The 26,985-nt window shown below is 43.3% G+C and overlaps 1 protein-coding gene across 1 annotated transcript in view; it reads right to left on the bottom strand.

The window, feature by feature from the left end:
• LOC147436633 (Peptidase C78, ubiquitin fold modifier-specific peptidase 1/ 2) overlaps nucleotides 1-19,165 on the bottom strand; it is a 169,980-nt gene extending 150,815 nt beyond the window's left edge. Inside the window, exons 1-3 of the mRNA XM_086489473.1 lie at nucleotides 18,956-19,165; nucleotides 18,541-18,888; nucleotides 18,203-18,432 (exon numbers count right to left, since the gene is read on the bottom strand). Of these exons, the coding sequence (XP_086345599.1) occupies nucleotides 18,203-18,432; nucleotides 18,541-18,888; nucleotides 18,956-19,118 (741 nt within the window). The 5' untranslated portion in view covers nucleotides 19,119-19,165. The remainder of the gene's footprint in view (nucleotides 1-18,202; nucleotides 18,433-18,540; nucleotides 18,889-18,955) is intronic.
• Between the last annotated feature and the right edge of the window lie 7,820 nt (nucleotides 19,166-26,985).

Genomic DNA, 26,985 nt, shown 5'->3' with positions numbered 1-26,985 from the left:
TCTACCATTCTTTCTACATTTCTTGCTTCACGTTCTAACTTCCTTTTCATAAACATCTGGTCCAAGGCCTCCATAGGAGTTAGTGCAATCCTTGACGTAGATGGGGAAGGGGGAGGGTCGGAGAAACCTCCTGGTGGGGAAAATTCTTCTTCGCCTCCCTCATGCTCATCACCTCTAAGCGAAGTATCCATTCCGCTTCAAGTGATGACCATTCTGAAGTCGTGGGTTCTTGTGATCTTAGGTTTTTAAGTTCACGAGGAACTTGGGTTCTTGGGGGTCTTTGTTCTTGGGGTTCTTGAGTTCTTCTTTTGCTTGCAATCTGTGTTAGAGAAGGATCTTCTCTTCACCCGAGTTCTACTCTTTTCCGCGGACGCTGTTAGGTGCAACGGAATGAATGTTTGCGCTTTGCTCAAGATGAGTGATCCATATTTGCTCAAGGTTCCTTTTAGTTCTTATGGAAGGGAGAGCCTTCCGTTCTTAATGGAGAGTGCTATGATCACGAACAAAGTGAGTGGACACTGTGCGTGCAAGTGTATGAGACTGAGAGATAGAGAGAAGAGAGATACGACACCAGAGACGTTGTAAAACCCTCCTCTGAAGGCCCCACTCTCATTGGCGAGAGTGGTCTACGATTGATTGCACAAAGTGGTACAATGATGATGCATGGAAACTGATGCAGATCTAGGCTATGTCGATGACGACAACCGTGATGGCGAGGACTACAATGGGGGCTGAATTAGGGGTGGATCTAACTGCTATCCATAGACGCTATGGGCTGAAATTTGCGACTAGTCCAAAAACACTGATTTTGGGGGTTGTTTCTGTGGGTCTTTATCGCTAAAAATTTGCAGGTTTAGGGCTAAAAGCCGAGGTTCTTCAAGGCTGAAAACTGAGGTCTTTACCAGGCTGAATCTGCTACACTTTGAGTGAAAATTGCCGGTCTTTATCTGCTGCTGAAAACCAAAAACGCAAGGGAGCTTGTCAAAAAAACGCTAGATCTGATGCTTGCTAGGGCGATGACCTTCTTGCTGGAAAACGCTAGGCTGAACTGTTGTTGGCGATGGGTATCTGATGCAGAAACGCAAGGGAAGGGGGGTCCTTTGCTTGGGGAAGGAAACTACCACCAAGGTCTTGCTTGAGAAGATGCCTGTTGAGCTTGGCTCCTATTGCCTCTTCTGCCATTTAGTGCTAACTTTGGTTTGCTTATATATTTTCTTACCCAAATTGCCCTACCTACTTTTGTTGGAAAGTCACTTAAATTAACAAGTGAAAAATGCCAAAAATAGGTAAAATAGGCTAAATGCACCAAAAAATTCCCTTGATGGATTCTGATGGGAATGCTTATGATCATGCTGTGTGCAACCAAAGGATATGCATCTACACTAAGTGACTGGGTATGCACGGTCTACGAACAGACTCACAAAAGTGCCAGATCTCTTCTAATCTAGACTGACTGGACTGACTGAACCCTGACCATGCTGTAGCTTGTCCACGGACACATGGGGTTGGATGTATCACGTGACATCCCCTCCTTTTCAAAGTGAGGTACTGGAACCGAACTATATGGCGTCGAGGGAGATCGCCAATAGCATCCGGAATCCTAGAAGGGACTCTTCGCCGGCCCACTCCGATGTGTGGGTCGTGTGGTACTTGAACTTCATAAAGGTCTGCAACGCTTGCTTCTTTGGGCCGCGCCGAAAGCGACACAAAGTCTTCTGTGGCTCCTTCAATGCTTCAACTTCGTTTAGAGTCATGCTTCTTCCTTCTTCAAGAATCTCCATGGCTGAAAATTCTTGAAACCATTTCCAACACAAAACCATGAACATACCTATTCCAAGTAAAGTGACTAGAAAAAACCTTGTCTTCCTCAAAAGATTGTGCATGCAATGTAAATGAACCAATAGACGGAATGCCAAACCGTTCACTACATACACGCAAACAATGAGATCGAATCTTTCTCTTATGATCTAAATCAATCAACTGTGGCAATTCACAACAGAAATACCCATGCGTGGTGCTCATACTTTCATGTGCTCGTTCTACGAATGTGTCATGCCAAGGAAGAGACATGGAATGTGACTTCCTTACATACATACTTTTCAGCTTTTCATGAGAAATCCGCATAGATTCGTGCTCATCCATGAGAGAAACATGCTCAACATACAATATGTCATGCCTAGGAAAAGGGATCACATAAAGATGCTGACTAAAATACAAGAAACGATCACGAACGAAACACTCGAACAATGTGTGCGTAGTAATCATGCGAACACATAATACTTCCTGTGAGAGTCTTTGGATCTAGGCTCCAGAGCCAAGATTGGTTCTTCATGAATGATCGAATCGTCATGTGGGGTTTCTTTGGACCTCGACTCGAAAGCCAAGATCGGTTCTTCGTGATTGATCAAATCTACAACGAGGTTAGCTTCGCTAGAAAAAGCATCCACTAACACATCATCCCTGTGAACAACCACACCTTCTTCATGCAACTTATCATGCTTGTGAGAAATCACATCTTGATCATGCGAATCATCATGCTCGTGAGAAATCACATCTTGATCATGCAAATCATCATGCTCATCATTATCATCCAAATCATCATGCTCATCATTTTCAATCAACTCATCATGCTTCTCATAATCATGCAAATCCTGTGTATCATGCTTTGGAGAAGAAGAGACTGAGAGAGTCTCCTTTTCCTGATTCTGGGCAAAGTGCGTCCGCACTTGAGAAAAGAGTCGCAACATCTCTTTCATGTGTCGAGCGCTCTGTTCAGCCGCCAAGCGCGCTTGCTCATGCTCACGCTCCAAGTCGGCCTTTCTTTTTGCTTCTATTTCTGCTTTTCTTACTTTGGCTTCCAAGCGGGCTTGCTCGCTCGCACGGGCGATGACTGCCATTCTTTCTTGGTACTTACGCTCTATGGCTGCGATTCTTTCTTCGCTTTCTAACTTCCTGTCCATCATCCTCTTGTCGAAAGCCTCCATAGGAGTAAGTGCAATCCTTGTCGTAGATGGGGAAGGGGGAGGGTCGGAAAAACCTCCCGATGGGGAAAAGTCTTCTTCACCTCTCTCATGCTTATCACCTCCAAGCGAAGTATCCGTTCCGCTTCGAGTCATGACCATTCTGCATGTCACATGACACATCCCAACCCTATGTGTCCGTGGACAAGCTATACCGCAGCAGGGTTCAGTCAGTTGAGTCAAGTCTAGATTAGCAGTGACCTGGCACTTTTGTGAGTCTATTCGTAGACCGTGCATGCCCAGTCACTTAGCATAGATGCATATCCTCCGGTTGCACACAGCATGATCATCGGAATTCCCATCAGATCCATTAGCATCAGTTAGGGGAATTTTCCAGTGCATTTAGCCTATTTTCTTATTTTTGGTTATTTTCACTTATTATTTTTAAGTGACTTTCCAACAAAAGTAGGTAGGGCAATTTTGCTAAGTTAATACATAAGCAAACCCGAGTTAGCACTTTCTGGCAGAAGAGGCAACAAGAGCTTCCCGCTCAACAGGCAACTTCTCAGCAGTACCCCCCTCAGCACGCCCAACGTTTTTGGATCCCCATCCTCGCCGGGCAAGTTCCCATTCTTGGCGTTTCCTCATTGCAGATCATCGCCATCACCATCAGCATCATAGCGACTGCAGATTCTCATGATCGCCATCAGAATTTCTAGATTTGCTAGCGTTTTTTCCCCAGATCAGCATTGCCGTTTTTGCAAGCATCATAACGTTTTTGATTTGCTATCCCAGATTAGCACCAGCGTTTTGCTAAGCAACAGGAAGCATCAACGTTTTTGTTTTCAGCCTTAAGCCGCAGCAGATACACAATTTTCAGCCTTAGACACAGTAGCAGATCAGCCCACAAGTTGGTTGCAGATGTTCCCCCATTTTCAGCCATAAAAACGCAGCCAAAACAGTCATTTTCAGCCACCAAGAAGATCACAGATTTTAGCCTAAGTCGCCGTCGTCATCATCGTCATCGGCATAGTCCCATTGCATCTGTCCATTGCATTTGCATTGTACACCTTTGTGCAATCAAGTGAGACCACTCTCGCCGACGAGAGTGGGGCCTTCGGAGGAGGGTTTTACAACCTCTCGGTGTCGTATCTCTTCTCTCTCCTTCTCTCAGTCTCATTCACTTGCACGCACAATATCCACTCACTTTGTTCGTGACCACAGCACTCTACAGACGGAAAGCTCTCTCTTTCCCTAAGAACTAAAAGGAACCTTGAGCAATAAAGATCACTAATCTTGAGAAAATACAACATTCATTCCGCTGCACCTAACATTGGTATCAGAGCTTTGGAAGTGTTTTGCATTGCTCAAGGAAAGAACCACAAGAACCACAAGAATTTTTTTTGCTTGTTGCAATCGCACGAACCCAAGTTTACTTGGGCGTGGTGATTCCTAATCGTGTTTTGTTGAAGAGTGACAAGAATCCCAAGAAAGAAGGGCTTGTCCAGCCTCCCCTTGTGTCTCTTTTCACTCATTGAGAGCGGACCGTGCACTTAGCGGCCGGCCAATCGACATGAGGTGGGAAAAAGCAACCTTGGTGTGAGCGCAAGGCCGCCAAGGGGTGCGCCCGCAGAAAAGAGTAGAGCTCGGGTGAAGAGAAGACCCTTCTCCAACGCGATTTGCAAGCGAAAGAAAACCTCAAGAACCCCAGGAACCCAAGACCCTCAAGAACCTCAAGACCCCTAGATTCTCACGAATCAAGGACCTCAAGAACACAAGAACCCAAGTTCCTCGTGAACTTCAGAATCCAAGACCCGCAAGAACCCAAGTTCCTCGTAAACTTAAGAACCCAAGAACTCACAAGAACCCACGATTGCAGGATGATCATCACTCGAAGCGGATTGGATACTTCGCTTGGAAGTGATGAGCATGAGAGAGGCGAAGAAGAATTTTCCCCACCAGGAGGTTTTTCCGACCCTTCCCCATCTACGATAAAGATTGCACTAACTCCTATGGAGGAGTTGGACCAAGAAAGAGAAGCAGAAAGAAAAGCCTACGAAGAAGATATGGCAGCCATCAAGCATAAGTACCAAGACAGAATGGCAGCCATAGCGCGTGAGACCAAAGCACTACAAGAACAGAGCGACTGACAAAACAAAGAGTTCTTGCGACTTTTTTCTCAAGTACAGGCGTACTTTGCACAGAATCACGGAAAGGAGACTGTCTCAGTCTCTTCTTATCCACAGCATGACACACAAAATTTGCATGATTGTGTGAAGCATGCTGATGATTTGATTGACAATGACTTGCATGATGGGAAGCATGATGAATTGAATGATAATGATTTGCATGATGATTTGAAGCATGATGATTTGGATGCCAATGATTTGCATAATGATTTGGATGACAATGACAAGCATGATGATTTGCATGATCAAGATGTGATTTCTCACAAGCATGATAAGTTACATAAAGATGAAGTGGTTGTTCACAAGGATGATGTGTTAGTTGATGCTTTTTCTAGCGAGGCTAACCTCGTTGTAGATTCGATCAATCACCAAGAATCGATCTTGGCTCTCGAGCCTAGGTCCCAAGAACCCCTTCAGGAAGAACCGATCTTGGCTCTCGAGCCTTGGTCCAAAGAACCATCATAGGAAGTATTATGTGTTCGCATGATTGATACGCACGCATTGTTCGAGTGTTTCATTCGTGAAGGTTTCCTGTATTTTAGTCAACATCGTTATGTGATCCCTTTTCCTAGGCATGACATACTGTATGTTGAGCACGTTCTCTCATGGATGAGCACGAATGTATGCGGATTGTTCATGAAAAGCTGCAAAGTTTGTACGTCAAGAAGTCACATTCCATGTCTCTTCCTTGGCATCACACAGTTTCTGAACGAGCACATGATAGTATGAGCACCAAGCATGGGTATTTCCATTGGGATTTTCCACAGTTGATTGATTTCGATCATACAGGAAAGATTCGATCTCATTGTTTGCATGTGTTTGATGAACGGGTTGTCACTCCGTCTCTATGTTCATCTACATTGCATACACAGTCTTTAGAGCCGCGGACGCTGTTAGGTGCAACGGAATGAATGTTTGCGCTTTGCTCAAGATGAGTGATCCATATTTGCTCAAGGTTCCTTTTAGTTCTTATGGAAGGGAGAGCCTTCCGTTCTTAATGGAGAGTGCTATGATCATAACAAAGTGAGTGGACACTGTGTGTGCAAGTGTATGAGACTGAGAGATAGAGAGAAGAGAGATACGACACCAGGACGTTGTAAAACCCTCCTCCGAAGGCCCCACTCTCGTTGGAGAGAGTGGTCTAAGATTGATTGCACAAAGTGGTACAATGATGATGCATGGAAACTGATGCAGATCTAGGCTATGTCGACGACGACGACCGTGATGGCGAGGACGACAATGGGGGTTGAATTGGGTGTGGATCTAACTGCTGACCAAAGACGCTATGGGCTGAAATCTGCGACTACTCCAAAAACGCTGATTTTGGAAGCTGTTTCTATGGGTCTTTGTCGCTGAAAATCTGCAGGTTTAGGGCTGAAAACTGAGGTTCTTTAAATCTGAAAACTGAGGTCTTTACTGGGCTGAATCTGCTACACTTTAGGTGAAAATTGCCGGTCTTTATCTGCTGCTCAAAACCAAAAACGCAAGGGAGCTTGTCAAAAAAACGCTAGATCTGATGCTTGCTAGGGCGATGATCTTCTTGCTGGAAAACGCTAGGCTGAACTGTTGTTGGCGATGGGTATCTGATGCAGAAACGCAAGGGAAGGGGGGTCCTTTGCTTGGGGAAGGAAACTACCACCAAGGTCTTGCTTGAGAAGATGCCTGTTGAGCTTGGCTCCTATTGCCTCTTCTGCCATTTAGTGCTAACTTTGGTTTGCTTATATATTTTCTTACCCAAATTGCCCTACCTACTTTTGTTGGAAAGTCACTTAAATTAATAAGTGAAAATTGCCAAAAATAGGTAAAATAGGCTAAACGCACCGGAAAATTCCTTGATGGAATATGATGGATTCTGATGGGAATGCTTATGATCATGCTGTGTGCAACCAGAGGATATGCATCTACACTAAGTGACTGGGCATGCACGGTCTACGAATAGACTCACAAAAGTGCCAGATCACTTCTACTCTAGACTGACTGGACTGACTGGACTGACTGAACCCTGATCATGTTGTAGCTTGTCCACGGACACATAGGGTTGGATGTGTCGCGTGACAAGCGCACCCTTTGGCGGCCTTGCGCTCACACCAAGGTTGCTTTCTCCCACCTCACGTCGATTGGCCGGCCGCTAAGTGCACGGTCAGCTCTCAATGAGTGAAAAGAGGCACAAGGGGAGGCTGGACAAGCCCTTCTTTCCTGGGATTCCTGTCACTCTTCAAAAACACGATTAGGAATCAATAGGCCCAAGCGAACTTGGGTTCGTGCGACCTCAACAAGCAAAAAAAATTATGTGGTTCTTGTGGTTCTTTCCTTGAGTGATACAGAACACTGTCAAACCTCTGATACCAATGTTAGGTGCAGCGGAATGAATGTTTGCGCTTTGCTCAAGATGAGTGCTCCGAACTGTGCTCAAGGTTCCTTTCGTTCGTATAGAAGGTAGAGCCTTACGTTCTTAATGAGAGAGTGCTATGATCACCAAACAAAGTGAGTGGACACTGTGCGTGCAAGTGTATGAGACTGACAGATAGAGAGAGAAGAGAATAATACGACACCAGAGGCGTTGTAAAACCCTCCTCCGAAGGCCCCACTCTCGTCGACGAGAGTGGTCTACTTATGATTGCACAAACTGGTACAAACTGAATGCATGTGACTGATGCAAGTCGAGGCTATGTTGACGATGACGACGGGGATGACGACACCGACCTAAGGGCTGAAATCTGCAATCTTTTATCTGCTGTCCAAAAACGCTATGGGCTGAAATCTGCGGCTAGTCCAAAAATGGTGATTTTGGGGGTTGTTTCTGTAGGTCTTTGTCGCTGAAATTCTGCAGGTTTGAGGGCTGAAAACTGAAGTTCTTAAGGGCTGAAACTGATGGTCTTTGCGGGCTGAATCTGCTACTCTTTAGGTGCTGACCTTGCAGGTTCTTCATGGCTGAAAAACGCTGCATGCTGAGGTCATACCTGATGAAAACGCTAGGCTGATGTCTGTCAAACACGCTAGGCTGCTGGGATCAAAAACGCTAGGTGTTGGGCTTCAATGGCGATGATGCTGATGCAAAACACTAGGCCTGAGCTTGCTTCTGGCGATGATCTCCTTGATGAGAAAACACTAGGGCAAGGGTCTGATGGCGATGGCTAATTGCTGGAGAAAACGCAAATGGGGGGAGGTCCTTTTTGCTTGGAGGGGGAAACCGCCAAGGTCTTGCTTGAGAAGTTGCCTGCTGAGCTTGGCTCATGTTGCCTCTTCTGCCAAATAGTGCTAGTCTAGGTTCGCTTATAAACAAACTTACTCATTGCCCTACCTACTTTCCAACAAAAGTCACTTAAAAATAATAAGTGAAAAATGTCAAAAATAGGGAAAATAGGCTAAATGCACTGGAAAATTCCCCAGAAGGATTCTGATGGATTCTGATGGGAATGCTTATGATCATGCTGTGTGCAACCAGAGGATATGCAATGTAAGGTGCAATGGAATGAGTGTGTATTTTCTCAAGATTAGTGATCTTTATTGCTCAAGGTTCTTTTTAGTTCTTTAGGGAAAGAGAGAGCTTTCCGACTTGTAGAGTGTTGTGGTCACGAACAAAGTGAGTGGATATTGTGCGTGCAAGTGAATGAGACTGAGAGGAGAGAGAAGAGATACGACACCCGAGAGGTTTGTAAAACCCTCCTCTGAAGGCCCCACTCTCATCGGCGAGAGTGGTCTATTCTTTGATTGCACAAAGGTTTACAATGCGTATGCAATGGACTATGCAACTTGGTCTATGCCGATGACGACGACGATGATGACGATGGCTGAAATCTGAGATCTTCTAATCGCTGAATTTCGGGACTGTTTTGGTGGCTGAAAATGACTGTCTTGGCTACGTTTTCTTGGCTGAAAACTGATGGTCTTTACGGGCTGAATCTGCTACACTTTAGGTGAATAATGCCGGTCTTAATTTGCTGCTGAAATCCAAAAACGCCAGGGGCTGAAATTGGTCCTTCTGTCGCCGGGGTTCTGCAAATGCAAAAACGCTAGGCTGATTTGCTCTGTCGTGATGACGCCGGGGCTGATCTGTTGTGCACAAATCGCCAAGGCTGATCTGATGCAAAAACGCTAGGTCTTCAGTGGAGAAAACGCTAGAGTAGTCGCGGGGGTTGGTCTTGCTGAGAAGTTGCCTGTTGAGCAAGGTGCTCTTGCTGCCTCTTCTGCCCGAAAGTGTGAACTTGGGTTTGCTTATATATTAACTTAGCAAAATTGCCCTACCTACTTTTGTTGGAAAGTCACTTAAAAATAATAAGAGAAAATACCAATAAATAGGAAAATAGGCTAAATGCGCTGGAAAATTCCTTTAACTGATGCTAATGGATTCTGATGGGAATTCCGATGATCATGTTGTGTGCAACCGGAGGATATGCATCTATGCTAAGTGATTGGGCATGCACGGTCTACGAATAGACTCACAAAAGTGCCAGATCACTGCCAATCTAGACTTGACTGAACTGACTGAACCCTACAGTGGTGTAGCTTGTCCACGGACACATAGGGTTGGGATGTGTCACGTGACATCCCCTCCTTTTCAAAGTGAGGTACTGATACCAAACTGTATGGCGTCGAGGGAGATCGCCAACAGCATCCGGAATCCCGGAAGGGACTCTTTGTCGGCACACTCTAGTGTGTGGGTCAAGCGGTACTTGAACTTCATAAAGGTCTGCAACGCTTGCTTCTTTGGGCCGCGCCGAAAGCGACACAAAGTCTTCTGAATCTCCTTTCTTGCTTCAATTTCGTTTAGAGATCTGCTTCTTTCGTCTTCAAGAATCTCCATGGCTGAAAATTCCTGAAACCATCTCCAACACAAAACTATGAACATACCCATGTAAAGTGAAGGAAAAAAATCGTGTCGGCTCTAAAGACTGTGTATGCAATGTAGATGAACATAGAGACGGAGTGACAACCCGTTCATCAAACGCATGCAAACAATGCTCGAATCTTTTCTGTTTGATCGAAATCAATCAACTGTGGCAAATCACAATGGAAATGCCCATGCTTGGTGCTCATACAATCATGTGCTCTTTCGGAAACTGTCATGCCAAGGAAGAGACATGGAATGTGATTTCTTGACATACAAACTTTTCAGCTTTTCATGAACAATCCGCATACATTCGTGCTCATCCATGAGAGAAACGTGCTCAACATTCAATATATCATGCCTAGGAAAAGGGATCACATAACGATGCTGACTAAAATACAGGAAACCTTCACGAATGAAACACTCGAACAATGCGTGCGTATCAATCATGCGAACACATAATACTTCCTATGATGGTTCTTTGGACCAAGGCTCAAGAGCCAAGATCGGTTCGTCCTGAATGATCGAATCGTCTTGTGGAGGTTCTTTGGACCTCGACTCGAAAGCCAAGATCGCTTTTTCGTGATTGATCGAATCTACAACGAGGTTAGCTTCGCTAGAAAAAGCATCAACTAACACATCCTCCTTGTGAACAATCACATCTTCTTCATGCAACTCATCATGCTTGTGAGAAATCACATCTTGGTCATGCAAATCATCATGCTTGTCGTTGTCATCCAAATCATTATGCAAATCATTGGCATCCAAATCATCATGCTTATCATCGTGCTTCAAATCATCATGCAAGTCATTGTCAATCAAATCATCATCATGCTTCGCATAATCATGCAAATCCTGTGTGTCATGCTTGGGAGAAGAAGAGACTGAGACAGTCTCCTTTCCCCAAATCTCTTGCATCTGTGCCTGAACTTGAGAATAGAGTCGCCAAAACTCTGTGTTTTGTCGGTCGCTCTATTCTTGTATTGCTTTTCTTTCTGCTTTGTCTTTTGCGTGTCTGCGATCCATTTCTGCTTCTCTTGCTTTGGCTTCCAAGCGTGCTTGCTCGCTCTTACGCGCTATGGCTGCCATTCTTTCTTGGGACTGACGCTCTATGGCTGCCATCTTTTCTTCGTAGTCACGCTCTATTTCTGCTTTTCGTTCGGCATCTCTTGCTTTGTCTGCTAACTTCTTGTCAATCATCCTCTTGTCGAAAGCCTCCATAGGAGTTAGTGCAATCGGTGTCGTAGATGGGGAAGGGTCAGAAAAACCTCCTGGTGGGGAAAATTCTTCTTCGCCTCTCTCATGCTCATCACTTGCAAGCGAAGTATCCATTCCGCTTCGTGTGATGATCATTCTGAAGTCGTAGGTTCTTGTGGGTTCTTAAGTTCACGAGGAACTTGGGTTCTTGGGGGTCTTGGGTTCATAAGTTCACGAGGAACTTCGGTTCTTGAGGTCCTTGATTCGTGAGAATCTTGGGTTCTCGGAGTTCTTGAGGTTCTTGAGGTTCTTGAGTCTTGAGGGTCTTGGGTTCTTGGGGTTCTTCAGGTTTTCTTTCGCTTGCAAATCGCGTTGAGAAGGATCTTCTCTTCACCCGAGTTCTACTCCTTTCTACGGGTGCACCCCTTGGCGGCCTTGCGCTCACACCAAGGTTGCTTTTTCCCACCTCACGTCGATTGGCCGGCCGCTAAGTGCACGGTCCGCTCTCAATGAGTGAAAAGAGACACAAGGGGAGGCTGGACAAGCCCTTCTTTCTTGGGATTCCTGTCACTCTTCAACAAAACACGATTAGGAATCGCCACGCCCAAGTAAACTTGGGTTCGTGCGATCACAAGAAGCAAAAAAAAAATATATTGTGGTTCTTTCCTTGAGTAATGCAGAACACTTCCAAAGCTCTGATACCAATGTTAGGTGCAGCGGAATGAATGTTGTATTTTCTCAAGATTAGTGATCTTTATTGCTCAAGGTTCCTTTTAGTTCTTTAGGGAAAGAGAGAGCTTTCCGACTTGTAGAGTGCTGTGGTCACGAACAAAGTGAGTGGATATTGTGCGTGCAAGTGAATGAGACTGAGAGAAGGAGAGAGAGAGATACGACACCCGAGAGGTTTGTAAAACCCTCCTCCGAAGGCCCCACTCTCGTCGGTGAGAGTGGTCTATTCTTTGATTGCACAAAGGTGTACAATGCGTATGCAATGGACTATGCAACTTGGTCTATGCCGATGACGACGACGACGACGATGGCTGAAATCTGAGATCTTCTAATCGCTAAATTTCGGGACTGTTTTGGTGGCTGAAAATGATTGTTTTGGCTGCATTTTCTTGGCTGAAAACTGATGGTCTTTACGGGCTGAATCTGCTACACTTTAGGTGAATAATGCCGGTCTTAATTTGCTGCTGAAATCCAAAAACGCCAGGGGCTGAAATTGGTCCTTCTGTCGCCGGGGTTCTGCAAATGCAAAAACGCTAGGCTGATTTGCTGTGTCGTGATGACGTCGGGGCTGATCTGCTGTGCACAAATCGCCAAGGCTGATCTGATGCAAAAACGCTAGGTCTTCTGTGGAGAAAACGCTAGAGTAGTCGCGGGGGTTGGTCTTGTTGAGAAGTTGCCTGTTGAGCAAGGTGCTCCTGCTGCCTCTTCTGCCAGAAAGTGTGAACTTGGGTTTGCTTATATATTAACTTAGCAAAATTGCCCTACCTACTTTTGTTGGAAAGTCACTTAAAAATAATAAGAGAAAATACCAATAAATAGGAAAATAGGCTAAATGCACTGGAAAATTCCCCTAACTGATGCTAATGGATTTTGATGGGAATTCCGATGATCATGCTGTGTGCAACCGGAGGATATGCATCTATGCTAAGTGACTGGGCATGCACGGTCTACGAATAGACTCACAAAAGTGCCAAATCACTGCCAATCTAGACTTGACTGAACTGACTGAACCCTGCTGTGGTGTAGCTTGTCCACGGACACATAGGGTTGGGATGTGTCACGTGACATCCCCTCCTTTTCAAAGTGAGGTACTGATTACTATTCTAGACTGACTTGACTGAACTGAACCCTGGTCATGTAGTAGCTTGTCCACGGACACATAGGGTTGGATGTGACACGTGACACTTGCACCAATGATTACTCAAGCCTAAGTATCGGTATATCCGCTTATGGCAAAGTCTAAAGTGTTTATGTGCTTCAAGCAATTTCTGCTCATGGTTGAAAATGTATATGGATGTACCATGGGCAACAACCATTTAGATCAAAGGAGGGAGTACATGTTTAATGTCACGTGCACACTTCATTTGCGCCACGTGGACACGCTTTTGACATAGTCTAGCGTCAGTCTTAGCTTAGGACTGAGCCTGACACTTTGTGAGCCTCTAGCAAGACGTGCATGCCCAAGCCGGTCATAGTTGCATACCCTCTCTTGCACAGTCAGTTCGCATGAGCATTTTTCAAAGCATTGAACCCTTTTTGCCAAAAGTACACATTTTTCACTTATTTATTAATAAGTGACTTTTGTTGGAAAAGTAGGTAAAGAGCTATAAAAGAAACCATTGGGCACTCAGTAGAAGCAAAAGAAGCAGGACACAGAAGGGCAAGCACCCGCAACAGAGCAGGCAGGCACCCGCACGTCCCAGCGTTTTCTCAAGATCAGGCCAACGTTTTCAGCCTCAAGCAATCAGTGTTTTCAACCATGAGCCACCATTGTTTTCAGTTCAGCCCTTAGCTTCACAGATCCTCCCCATCCCGTTGCAAATCCTCGCCACATCGGCCAAGCAAAACCCAGATCAGCCTAGCATTTTCAGTTTCCAACCTTAGCCAGAACCCGCATCCTCTGGTTGCAGATCCTCGTCAGATTCCCCATCTAGTACCAGATCAGCCTAGTGTTTTCATAATTTAGCAGATCAGCCAGCGTTTTCAGATTTCAGCCAAGACAGCCTAGCGTTTTTGCATTTCAGCGTAGTGCGACTCGGCGGTTGCAGATCCAAGCCGCAGTGCCGCAACAATAACATATCCCCAGCAGGAAGTCTAGCGTTTTCAGTTTTCAGCCTTGGCGCTGTCATCATCGACACCATCATGTCATCGTCATCACAGTCCCTATCTTTATCTTGAGGACGACACCTTTATCGCCATCGCCACAGATCCCAGACTTCACGACAACACCATCGTCGTCATCGTCACAGTCGTTGACATCATCGTCGTCGTCGACATTGTCATCGTCGTCGACACAATCGTTAACAAGTACCACAGCATCAGTCTCCCTTAGCATCAGCATCTCAGCATCCAATCATTGTAGTAGCATTTGTGCAAGAATAAATAAAGTACTTGCTCTATCTGCTACTCTTGAGGCACAAACGCTTCCAACAAGCTTATGTGGTAATGCCCAAGTGACATGGATGATGAATCATGATGCATCTAGTCTCAAGTAATTGACTACCATGTGGATCAACGATACCCTTATTGGTTACCACAAACCAGTACCTCTACTGCCCCAACTTAGACGTTGTAAACCAATAATGTTAACCAAACGAATGCTCATATAGCCAATGAAGGGCTTTGCCAATGCCGTTGTTCACAAAGGTTGTCGGCAAGCCTATGCTTCCCTGGGCAATAAGATTGGCGAAAGCAACGCCAACTAGATGATGAAGAGGGGTATGTCCTTTGAAGTGCACTACCAATGGCAACCAACTCTTCAAAGATAGAGACTTCTCTTGGTGCTACTACTTGATCTCCAAATGATGAAAGCTCTGGATGCAACAAATGTGACTGTAAATGTAGGTTCACAATGATTGCGAACTCCTATGGTGGTTGCCCCAGAATGAAACCTTTTGGCTCCACATTGGTAGCTCCTGATTGCTAAGAAGCAGCTCACAACAATAATCATGTTTCTGATGCATGTCTACAACAATGCAGTTGGTAATGTCAAGGAAGTAATCGTTGCAAATAACCATGCAAGGCATCATTATGCCGAGGGGTTAAGCCTTCACACCAAGGCAACTACTCTCTCAGACGCATCACAATTGCTAACCCCCGATACACAATGGTGGTCTTTCCTATGCTCTATGAGCGTAGTCCTAGGAGCAATGGGAGGTCCTGCAATTCCATGAGTGAGAGCAACATCCTTGGGGGAAACACTCAAACACAAGAAAAAACATTTTGTTCTACACTTATGATCGCCGAATTGGAAAAGGGAGGAAGCCTCTTCACATCAGGAGGCAGGTCGACTTTGGTGAGCGGAGACTCTGGTACACGGATACATAGAGCGCTGGCCCTCCCTTCTAAGGTGTGTTGATGCCCAGTGAGGAGTGGGTGAATCGATGACACAATAGGAAGACTTAACATTATAGACTGACACGAAGGATTACAATGCATCAAGGCAGGTAGTGCAGTGCAGCAATGGCAGAGCTGTTGTAAGTTGACCCCAAGTAAGGGAACATATATACCTTCATAAGTTCAGAATAGTCTGAAATCACAAATTATAAGAGGGAATAAAGCACTCATAAAACTATAAAAGCAAGGGACACAAGAAAAGAAAAGAAAAACAAAAACAAACAAACAAACAAACTAAATCACTTTGTTTGCTACGAAACAAAACTAGATAAAACAAAACATTATTAACTTAAAAATGTTTTTAGAAAAGGCATGTGAAAAATAAGTTGACGCAACGTATTTGGCTTAAAACAAGTACTCAACTTTAAGCAAAAAAAGGATAAGACATCTTAAAAACTTAATCATAGAAATCAAACTTCACACAACAACTTCTAACGAAACACATTCTTAAGTCCTCAGGTAAGCTAAATACGAAAACGAAAAATGAATACTACTACAAAAACTATGAAGAGCAAAGAACCAAACTTGACAATATGTGATCTCAACTTCGCTGCTTGTCGAAACAGGAAGAATAAGATTATCACCTTTATCATGCATAGCTTGGACAACAGCTATGACATCCCTACTCACGTCGTCAGTGCCCAAGAGTAGGTGCAGGTTTATATAGAGGTCATTCGTGCTTTGAACGTACTCTACAAAACCAACGAGCTGAGTTTCTATCACCCTCCGGAGGTAATGGGCATACTCAGACATGATAAAGGCTAGCATTTGTCAAGCTATATTAAAAATATTAGAAGCGCCAAAGATCAAAACAACAACATAAGGTGTTATTAAGTCAAACAATAAGTGGGCTTTTTAGCTCCCCACTTCTATTGAATTTACTACTGATTATCGTGAACATTCCAAAGGAAGAAACATTAAAAATAAACTTACTATGATGCAAAAATGAACGAACGTTTTTCATGATTCTTTTGAATGAGTATCCTTTTTCAACTAGTAAAGAAATAAGATGGCAAGATTGAGCAACAAAAGTAGATTTACTAGAACAAAGACGAGAAAATCTAAATAGTTGAGAGTAAATGACACCGTACTTAGCTAAAAGAGAAATGTTCGAAGAAATGTGAGGCATACGGATGATTTTTAGATTGACATATTCTGGTTCAAGGCGCTTATCATAGATATCTACTTCTAATCCCAAGGGAGTCTGAAAAATCTTAAGGTCTAAAAAGGCACAACAATCACTATTTGTGGTATAGTTAAGTTCACAAAACTCCTTGGGATAAATTCCTCCGCCTAAAGAACTCGAATTCAAATAGATAAAATCTTGAAAAGAAGGAACGTCAGGGACAAAAAGATCATCTACAAAGTGTCTTACATTGCATAACTTGTGCAAAAATGTTGGGCAAGTGTTAGTAAGGACAAGACGCTCCATAAAATCAAACTCATAATAAGTAAAAAGATAGAAATTAGCAAGAAAAACAGCACAATTGGTACCCATAGGGATACCAATTGTTTGCTTGAAAAGAGAGTCACTGATGGTTATATATAAATTGTCCAAAAGAAAATCTAACCAAGATATGATGTCAATGTCATCTACAATCCTGGTGAATCTCTTTCTTCCTTTGTCTACATCTACATTCTTATTTTTCAGCCATAAGAAGTCAAAGTTCAAGGCTGACTTTTCTACTAGCAATGCCTTGTACCTATCCTTCTTAAGCTTGTACGCAAAAACTTTTGAAATAAGATACTTGACTCTAAATTTAAGGTCCTCAAATTTAGCTTCGTGTATAGCGTTGTAAAGTCAAAAGTTTGGAGACATAAAGAAGAAGATTTCTCCTTGAGGCTTCTTAAAGAGTTCAAAAACTCTAAAACAGGAATCACACCTACTGAATCATTTAAAATCCAACTTGAATCAGTAGGTACATCTGCTTCCTTTAGCATATTTTTCCACAATTCATTTACGCTAGGTAAAATGGCTTTGAAACAATAACTAAGCCATTTGAAAACCTCGGTCAAAGAGGTGTTACAAGAAGCAGCTATAAATCTAGGCTTTATAGGGTTCTTGTGGAACTTCCAAACGGTATATAAAAAAGGTAATTTAGGCTGGCACCTGAAACCAAAAGACTTACAAAAGTCTTGATGTTTCAAGATAACCTCTTGCATTGAAAGATCACAATCATTGTAAGTCTAAGAGTTTACTTCACCTAACAAGCATTCTAAATAGAACTTTTTGCATGTAACAAAAAAGTTATTAGAGCACTTATCTACATAAGAGATTATAAAATCACGATGAAATTTCCTAAGAGCATCACGATCAGAAGAAGATAAGCTATTCCTTCCTCAAGAAACGTTCCGAGAGCAAGATGCTAATTTCAAAGAAGCTTTCTTGAGGATTACAGACTTCCAATTGGTAAAAATACCTTGAAGTCCTAAAGACTCCTCAAACTTTACTACGAAACTAGAACTTCCTTTTTCTATGGCTTTGAGAAGGCAAGAGTCGTTTGAGGAAGGGAGCCTAAGTAAGGGAACATGTGAATGGGCAAAGCCTTCGGAGTCAAACCCCCAAATGAGTAATGGACCCCTTTATGTACCATTAGCAAGCTGACAGTGCACAACTTGGAGGAAGTTTGCACCTTTACATATCCAACCTGATAATGTGATAGAACAATCGGATAAGGAATTCCATACAATAGATGGCCTGCAAAAATCAACAATGTGCGAGATAGGATCACTAATCATAAAGTATTTGGATGCTGTTCAACTCCTGCCCCCGGACGCTCATTTCAAGATTAGTTTTCAATAAGGTCCCCAACCTTCAAGAAAGAATTTTAGAGTGCAAAAGCACTGGCAGAGATCTTTAGCATCTTATCGAAAACATTAGTGTTGTGCCATGCATAGCTGACCTGCAGTCCATAAAGTGATACGGATGTATCTCCAGAGCAACAATCCAAGCACCGTAAATCCTCTTGCAAGCCACGCAACTTGCTTTCACTACATGTAACAGAATCTTTCCAGTTGACTGGCACAAGTTTTCTCGACATAGTTGCTGACCCTTCAACAAGGCAATACAGCTCTTCACTCTTGAATCCTTTCACAAGACGTGAAATGGCTGCTGATAGCTGTGAGCCATAATCTGCAAGGACAGGATATGGAAGCACCATGAGGAATATGCTTGAGAAGTTCGGCAGATCATAGACTGGTAGCATGCAGTCCATAATGCTTTACAAAGCCAGACGAATACCTGCAGGACTTGCAAAAGAAGTGGCATATAGGGGCACCGTTAGTAGCAATTTACAATGCAAAAGGCACATGCTTTCCCAAAGATGAGCACTGGGGTTTTCATTGTAGAAAGTAGCATCTACTGGTGAAAGAGATTGCCTTGTGCCATGGTAAAACTGCAAGATTTGGGTCTGCACAGTTGACAAACACGCAACAATCAATCCTGATGAAGACATGCTAGGATTGTTGAAGACCTTAGACAGTTTAAGGGCTATTTCAGCAGCTCTTCTAGCTGTTTCCAGCCCACCCTCTTCGTTCAGCACAGCCCCCACAATCTCTAACCCTTTGGGAAGCAGAGTCCGTATGTCAGCTGCAATTAAAGATCGTCAGATTGAAACGCTTGTTAGACAGAGGCGGATTGAAGGAGGATGGTGGACCTGACTCTGCCCGAATGTCGGGATCTCCATCCTTGAAGTGCAAACAGTTGAGTATGGAGATAACAGTGCGAGGCAGGAGATGGGAGCCTACTAGCCATTGCACGCCTTCCTTCTTGCTTTCCAAGGTATACCTATCGCATAGCAGCCGAATGCTTTCCGCCATCCCGTGTGCAGCTTTGATTTTTTTCTTATTTACCCCCAAAGCGTTGTTAGTGGAAAAAAATTTAGCTCCAAAGGTAAACTCCCTCTAGGGTAAAGGGGCCAATAGCGTGCCGGGTTCCAGTCCAAAAACGCGGCAGGCCCCTTACTTGTACAAGTTTCCTCCAGAAGAAGAACACAAGCTAACGGATGGTGTACTGGTTAGCCAAGAGTTGGGTGCAATCCTGATCGTCCGATATCAAGATCGAGCCTTGTTGGCCACAATGCACTATATACACCCCGCGGCGTCTCCCTTTCCATGGTCGTTTTTGTTACACATGGAATTTCGAACTGTGTCGTACCGCTTCTGTGTCGCACCATTCAAGTTGGCCTTACTATCCTAGATAGCCCTTGTGTTGAGCTTTTGATCGTGCCCTCCCAAGCTGAAAACTGTTATGTACACTAAGTGCAATTCTTCGCCTTCCTTAGGTGGCCCGCTATTGGCCCCTTTACCCTATGACACACCACCAAATTGAGGTCTACTCACGTGGCTTGTCGATTTTTTTTGTCAACGGTTTGTAACTTCGAGAAAATTAGTAAAATTCAAAAAAATTGGTAAGTTTAGGTGAGGCAATGGGATCATTAATGAAAGAGACGACGCTAATAAGTGAGGATGGAATAATATCGTTTTTTAAAGTAAGATCCTGAAAAGTGGTACAATGGGTCATTAATGAGAGAGACGACGCTAATAAGTGATAATGGAATAATATTGTTTTTTAAAGTAAGAGCCTGAAAAGTGGGACAATGGGGTCATTAATGAGAGAGACGACGCTAATAAGTGAGGATGGAATAATATCGTTTTTTAAAGTAAGAGCCTGAAAAGTGGGACAATGGGGTCATTAATGAGAGAGTATGTTCATAGATTCATACTATGATCAGTTGAAGGAAAAGTGTAAAAATTTAGAGCTTAGAAGAACCTACGTTCAAAACTAGTAAATTCGGGTGGAATGAGGTGTGGTTTAGGCCTTCTCTCCTCCTATTGCTACCTCAATTAAATACATATTCTCTTCTTCTTTATTGTTGCCATGGAGTGGCATGTTGAAATGGATGACGCGGATAATGACTTTTATATCTAAGGAAGCTCCTCTACTAGCTCTAGTGAAGAAGAAGACGGTGCAGGAACATACAAAAGTGGCACCCTGATAATGCCAATGTTGAGGATTTTATGTTAGTGAATGTGATTCAACATATATCTTCCAGGTATTTTGCATTTGATAGAGATGCTTTAATTATCACATCACTTAAAGAAGATATCTCTATTTGTATACACTCAAAATGAGTGATCATACAGGAATGCTTAATCTTAAGAAGTGGCACAGAATGAAAGAGGTATGTAGAAAATGGTTCACATTGTATTGTCTCAAATCTGACCCATCCGTAAGGATCGCTTGTTTGCAAAGCACTGTTGAAGGTGTGCATTGGCTTGATGGCTCATCTTGTCATAGAGATCTTGCCAACACGCTCGAGACGTTGAAGTCTACATGGTACATTGATGCTCATTATTATTTGTGGAATTCCCGTATCCTTCATCAAGGATTTTCTCAACTCTTGTGGATGTAGCCATCAAAACAAGACTAACGTGGCATCTCAATGCAAGTTTGATCTTAACATGATAAGGGGGCTACGATCTGAAGGAGTACGAGCGGAAGTGCGACGCGAGAGAGAGTGCGAGAAGAAGAGCACGACGATATGGTGAACTCGCTCTACTGTAATGTGTAGAGCATAGTGAGTTCTTATTAGGTTTTAACAAAAGAATATGTGTACATACCTGGAGGCCCGCCCACTTACCCGGGCGACCACATTGGGCTTTATACCCCAACAACCTCCCACTTAAAGTCCAATGTGGTACTTTAAGTGTGAGAGAAGCTACTATACAAGCTAATATACAAGAGATGTAGAGAAGTGATGTACTACCCTACACCTAACTGCTTGCGAAAATGCGCAAAGCTCTCTGAGCGAAGTCCTTTTGTAAGTAGATCAGCAGGATTTTCTGTGGTGTGAACTTTGACAAGCTGAAGTTGCTTATCCTCGAGCATTTCCCTGATGAAATGATACTTCACATCCACATGCTTTGTCTTTGAGTGATAAACTGGATTGCGAGCCAATTGTATAGCACTTTGACTATCACAATATAACACATGCATCTCTTCTTTGATTCCCAAATCTGTTACTAGTCGATTAAGCCAAATTGATTCTTTGCATGCCTCTGATGCTGCAACATATTCAGCCTGTGTAGTAGACTGAGTAACACAATCTTGTAATCTAGAACGCCATGATACTGCTCCACCAGCCAATGTAAAGACATACCCTGACGTAGACCTTCGGTTGTCTAAGTCACCTGCATAATCTGAGTCTGTAAAACCCTTTACACTTAGCTCCTGACTCCCATAGCATATACGCATACTCTTTGTAGCTTTCAGGTATCTCAATATTCCTTTCACTGCCTCCCAATGTTTCTTGCCTGGGTTTGGCATGTATCGACTTACTACTCCCACTGCAAATGCAATGTCTGGGCGAGTAGCAATCATTGCATACATCAAACTACCCACTGCAGACGCATATGGAATCTTATCCATTTCAGCCTGTTCTTCCTCAGACACAGGACAATCTTGTTTGCTAAGTTTCACATATGGTGGCAATGGAACACTCAGTGCCTTTCCCTTCTCCATATTGAAACGTTGCAAAACCTTGTCAATATACTCTGTTTGAGATAACCAAATCAACTTCTTTGATCAGTCTCTCTCAATGCGCATACCAAGTATATGACTTGCCTCACCCATGTCTTTCATGTCAAACGATTTTGCCATCTTTGACTTCAAAGCTGAAATTTCTTCCAAGTGCTTGCCAGCAATCAACATGTCATCCACATACAAAATAAGGATCAGCCAACTACCATCCTTAGCCTTCTTTGTATATAGACAGTGATCGAACTCACTACGTTTGTAGCCTTGAGAAAGCATAAACTTGTGGAATTTATGGTACCATGCCCTCGGTGATTGTTTTAAGCCATAAAGACTCTTTAACAACTGGCATACCCAATCTTCCTTGCCTTTCTCAACAAACCCTTCTGGCTGCTGCATGTAAATTTCCACATCTAAATCACCATGCAAGAACGCTGTCTTGACATCCATTTGGTGCAACACCAAATCTAATATGGCAACCAATGCAAGAAAGCATCTCAATGTAGTCATCTTGACCACCGGAGAGAAGACTTCATCAAAGTCAATGCCTTGTTCTTGCTTAAAGCCCTTGGCAACAAGCCTTGCTTTGTACTTTGGCTGACTATCATGAGCGGTGATCTTATACCTGTAAACCCATTTACAAGGTAGAGCCTTTTTGCCCTGTGGTAATTTAACTAGCTTCCATGTCTTGTTTTTATGCAGAGCTGTCATCTCTGACTGCATGGCCAATTGCCAATTCCCGAAGTCCTTCATTTGCACTGCTTCCTTGTAACATGAAGGCTCATTGCAATCAGTCAACATGACATAGTTCATAGATGGAACAAACCTATCAGGAGGTCGCGTGACACGTCCAGATCTACGCACAATAGGTGGCTCAGGATCAGCCACAACCTGTGGTTCCACTCTATCCTGTCCTTGCTCCTCTTGAGCCCTGACATTTTGTCTTGCACGTGCAGGTCCATCTTCTTGGAAGACAACTCTTCTAATCTCCTCAACCCTCTCTGGTTTAGAATGATATTTGGATTCATTAAAGTGAACATCATTGCTGCGGACAACCTTTCTGGATTCGGGATCCCAAAGTATGTACCCCATCTCACCAGAATTACCATAGCCTAGAAAGATGCACTTTCTACTCTTTGGCTCAAGTTTGTTCCTAAATTCCTTTGGAACGTGAGTATATGCCTCACAGCCAAAGACTCTGAGATGCTTGTATGAGGGCATTTTGCCTGACCATACCATCTCTGACACTGAATCCTTCTGCAAAACCTTGCTAGGAGATCTATTTACAAGATGAACAGCTGTTGATACAGCTTCAGCCCAAAACCCATTTGGAAGCTGTGCATTAGACAACATACTTCTGACCTTCTCTTGTATGGTCCTATTCATGCTCTCAGCAACACCATTTTGAGGAGGATTGTAAGGAGCAGTAAGTTCACGTTTTATACCTTTTGACTCACAAAAGTCCTGAAAGGCCTTTGAAACATACTCTCCACCATTGTCAGTGCGTAAGCATTTAAGCTTCTTGCCACTCTGATTCTCCACAAGTGTCACAAAAGTTTTGAAAACACTAAACGCTTCATCCTTGTGCTTGAGAAAGTAAACCCATACTTTCCTCGAGTAATCATCTATAAATGTCATAAAGTAAGAAGCTCCCCCTAGAGATAGGTTAGGCATAGGTCCACACAAATCACTATGAACAAGTGCCAACTGTGTATCTCTTCTACTGCTTCTATGCTTATGTGGCTGCTATGTTTGCTTACCATACAGACAATGTTCACAGAATTCAAAATCATTAAATGAAAAGCGAGGCAAATAACCAGAACGAGACAAGATTTCCATTCCCTTCTTGGACATATGTCCTAACCGGCCATGCCACAAAGAAACGTTCGGCTGCTCGGTTACATTGATTACATTTTTAGAGACATTTGATACATAAATCATTTAAAGTCCTTCAGACTTTACTCCATGTGCTACTGTCATAGAACCCTTGGATATCTTCCACATGTTCTGTCCAAAAGTGGTGACATAGCCAGCATCATTAAGTAAACCTGTGCTGATCAAGCTCTTTGTAATTGCGGGAACATGTCTCACATTCTTCAGCGTGAAAGAAGAGCCATTCTGAAACTTCAATTGTACATCTCCAATACCTAAGATCTCACATGTCTGCCCATTGCCTAGCCGAACATGATCTTTAGTGGTCACATAAGAGGTAAACCACTCCTTGTTTGGAGACACATGAAGTGATGCCCCTGAGTCTATAATCCAGTCACTCAGTGCATTTCCATCAGATGTTGTAAGAAGAGCTGAGTCCATTGCATTCTTCAAGAAGTAGATGTCTCCTGACACTAGACTGTCATCCTATGCAACAGTGTTTGTCACATTTATTTCTTGAATCTTCACTGAGGACTTGTTCTTCTCACCATGGTATTCAGCTTTCTCTTTGCCTTTTTCTGCTTTCCATTCTCTGCAGTCTCTTTTCATGTGACCCTTCTTGCCACAATGGTAGCATTCTATGTCACTCTTGCCTTTAGCACTGCGGGACTTGCTATGAGACTGATTCCTCTTTCCACCTTTGTACTTTTCTTTGGTCCTTCCCCTGACAACTAAGGCTGTTCCTTTGCCTTTGTCCATTGTCTTTCTATTCGTTTCTTCAGTAATCAGACTTCCTTCTACACTTGCTATGTTCAAACCATCTGGAGGTGCAGAATTACTCAAAGCTGTGCGGAAAGTGTCCCAACTTTTTGGCAATGTGATCAACAGGAACATAGCTCTAACAGGTTCATCAAACTTGACACCTTGAGCTGACAACTGACTATAGATTGTGTTGAATTCATTCAGATGATTGGACATAGGTGTCCCTTCTTTCATCTTCAAGTCAACAAGCTTCTTAAGCCAGTATACCTATGAAGCTGCACTCTGCTTCTCATAAAGATCACTCAGCTTTAACCATGCTTGATAAGCTGACATCTCGTCTGCTACATTGAAGTAAACGCTTTCTGCCAAAGTCAGCATAATGGTAGAAAGTGCCAATTCATCCATTTCGCTCCATTCATCTTCGTCCATATCTTCTGGTTTTATCCCCTTGAGCTTTATAGGTTTTATCTGCTTCTTTTGTACCAACACGTGCCAAATCTGCTTCTTCCACAATGGGAAATTGGTTCCATCCAGCTTCTTGATATTGTAAAGAGCAGTGTCCTGTGATCCAGCCATAGCTACGCTTCACAGTAGTTTACTTTCCTGGGAAAAATTCGACAGAGTTTCCCTTGTAAACTGACCTCTGAACCAATATCAACCTGTCAAATGAACCAAGAAAGCTTCAAATTCTGTAGAAATTTTGGCAGAGTGTCCTTTGTAAAATGGCTCTGGTGTACTAAAAACAGACCAAAAAACAACTCAAAAAACACTGTCTCTCTGACACTATAAGCTGCGGGTAAACCTGTCCTGCACCTGTATTGTCTCTCACTGTCCTGTAAGCATAGACTGTGACAATGCCTCAACGGCAGTAAAGCAAAGATGCAATCCCAACTGTCTAACTCACAGTCAATACATCCTAGCTGCCTATCTAAGGGTGCTCGAGGGATCGCTCCAAGACCTGTATCACCGAAAGGATCTCAACATTTGAGAATCCCCCAGCTCAATAAAACCTCACTCGACCCTCAACAAAGGCTGCAGTAAATCTGACAGTACATAGACTTCCCACAAAGTCATACATCCACAAATTTCCCACTGTATGTTGTAACCGCTGTGGTGGTTGTTTGCTGCGTGACTCACAGCCAGCAAACCCTCAACAAACATACATCATCTCTGACAATACATCCCATGTGGAAGTACCTGCAATGTCATGATGAAATCTGGAATATCAAGCAGCAAACACAAGCTACCTGATGAACTAGTGGATGTCGCCTACAGTCTGTGTGTAGATGCGCCCGTGTCGTATGTGACACGCCTCCAAGAACTGTGAGCCGTCCTTCGATGTGTAGACAGCCACAAATCAACACTTTGGGAGTGTCGATATCCTCTGCACCTGCAGTCGTAGGCTGAAAACCCCAAATTTGCAGAGTCAGATCTGCACCCGCCGAGACCACGTAGTCGAAAATGGCATGCGCAGACCTTTGTCGAAGCCGAACGGTGGCCGAGATGACCTCAAAATGAAATTCTGAGAACACCTAGCCCTTTAGGCTTTCCCACAGGATTTGGGGCTGTGTCTTCGCCTGTCGAATTTCACTCCAATCTGAGCTGGTGACTCTAGCCTCCTGCAGTGCTGCCCCGAGCCTCGATCTGAGCTCTGATACCAGTTGAAGGAGTACGAGCGGAAGTGCGACGCGAGAGAGAGTGCGAGAAGAAGAGCACGACAATATGGTGAACTCGCTCTACTGTAATGTGTAGAGCATAGTGAGTTCTTATTAGGTTTTAACAAAAGAATATGTGTACATACCTGGCGGCCCGCCCACTTACCTGGGCAACCACATTGGGCTTTATACCCCAACACGATCTTTGATTGGATAAATGTAGTCCTCAAGTGTGTGATTGTATTGAAGATTTCATAGTTTTGTTTTATGCATAATGTTAGATAGAGAGTGCATTGTGTATGATGAAAGATTGATGGTGCATGAGGTTGAAATCATACATATTGTTACTTATGTTTGTGTTTTGCAAATGGTTATCATTGTTTCAATGACTAACTTGATTATTCTATGTTGCATGTGAAAATAAGTGAGCAAATTAAAAACCCTAAAACCACTACATATAGACAATGTGATGTTTTTAAATGTGTCTTTTACTATGAGAAGATAGACATTTCCCTTGAAGAATCTTCACGTGACATCTCAAGAAGAGGTCAAATTGATGGAGGAACTACATTATTTCACATCCAAAATGCAATAGAAGAACCTATCAATGTCAAAGCTATTTGAGTTCTCCTAAAAAGGAGTTGTTCCTTGATTTGAATCTTCCCCAACGTGAGAAAAACATGTGCAAATTATTATCACATGGAGCTTATGTGAATGATTTCTCAAGACTTTGAGGATAGAAAACTTCTAAAGCTGGTTTTCCGTTATCAATGCCATCACATGCTATGTAATAAGTACATTGAAAACCAATTTGGATTGTCAACTAGAGCAACTAATGAAGAAAAGAATTAGAATATCAAAA

The sequence above is a fragment of the Adiantum capillus-veneris genome, chromosome 18, assembly GCF_014529385.1.
Source record: "Adiantum capillus-veneris isolate H3 chromosome 18, ASM1452938v2, whole genome shotgun sequence".
Classification (NCBI taxonomy): domain Eukaryota; kingdom Viridiplantae; phylum Streptophyta; class Polypodiopsida; order Polypodiales; family Pteridaceae; genus Adiantum; species Adiantum capillus-veneris.
This window is presented reverse-complemented; position numbering and strand designations above follow the sequence as displayed.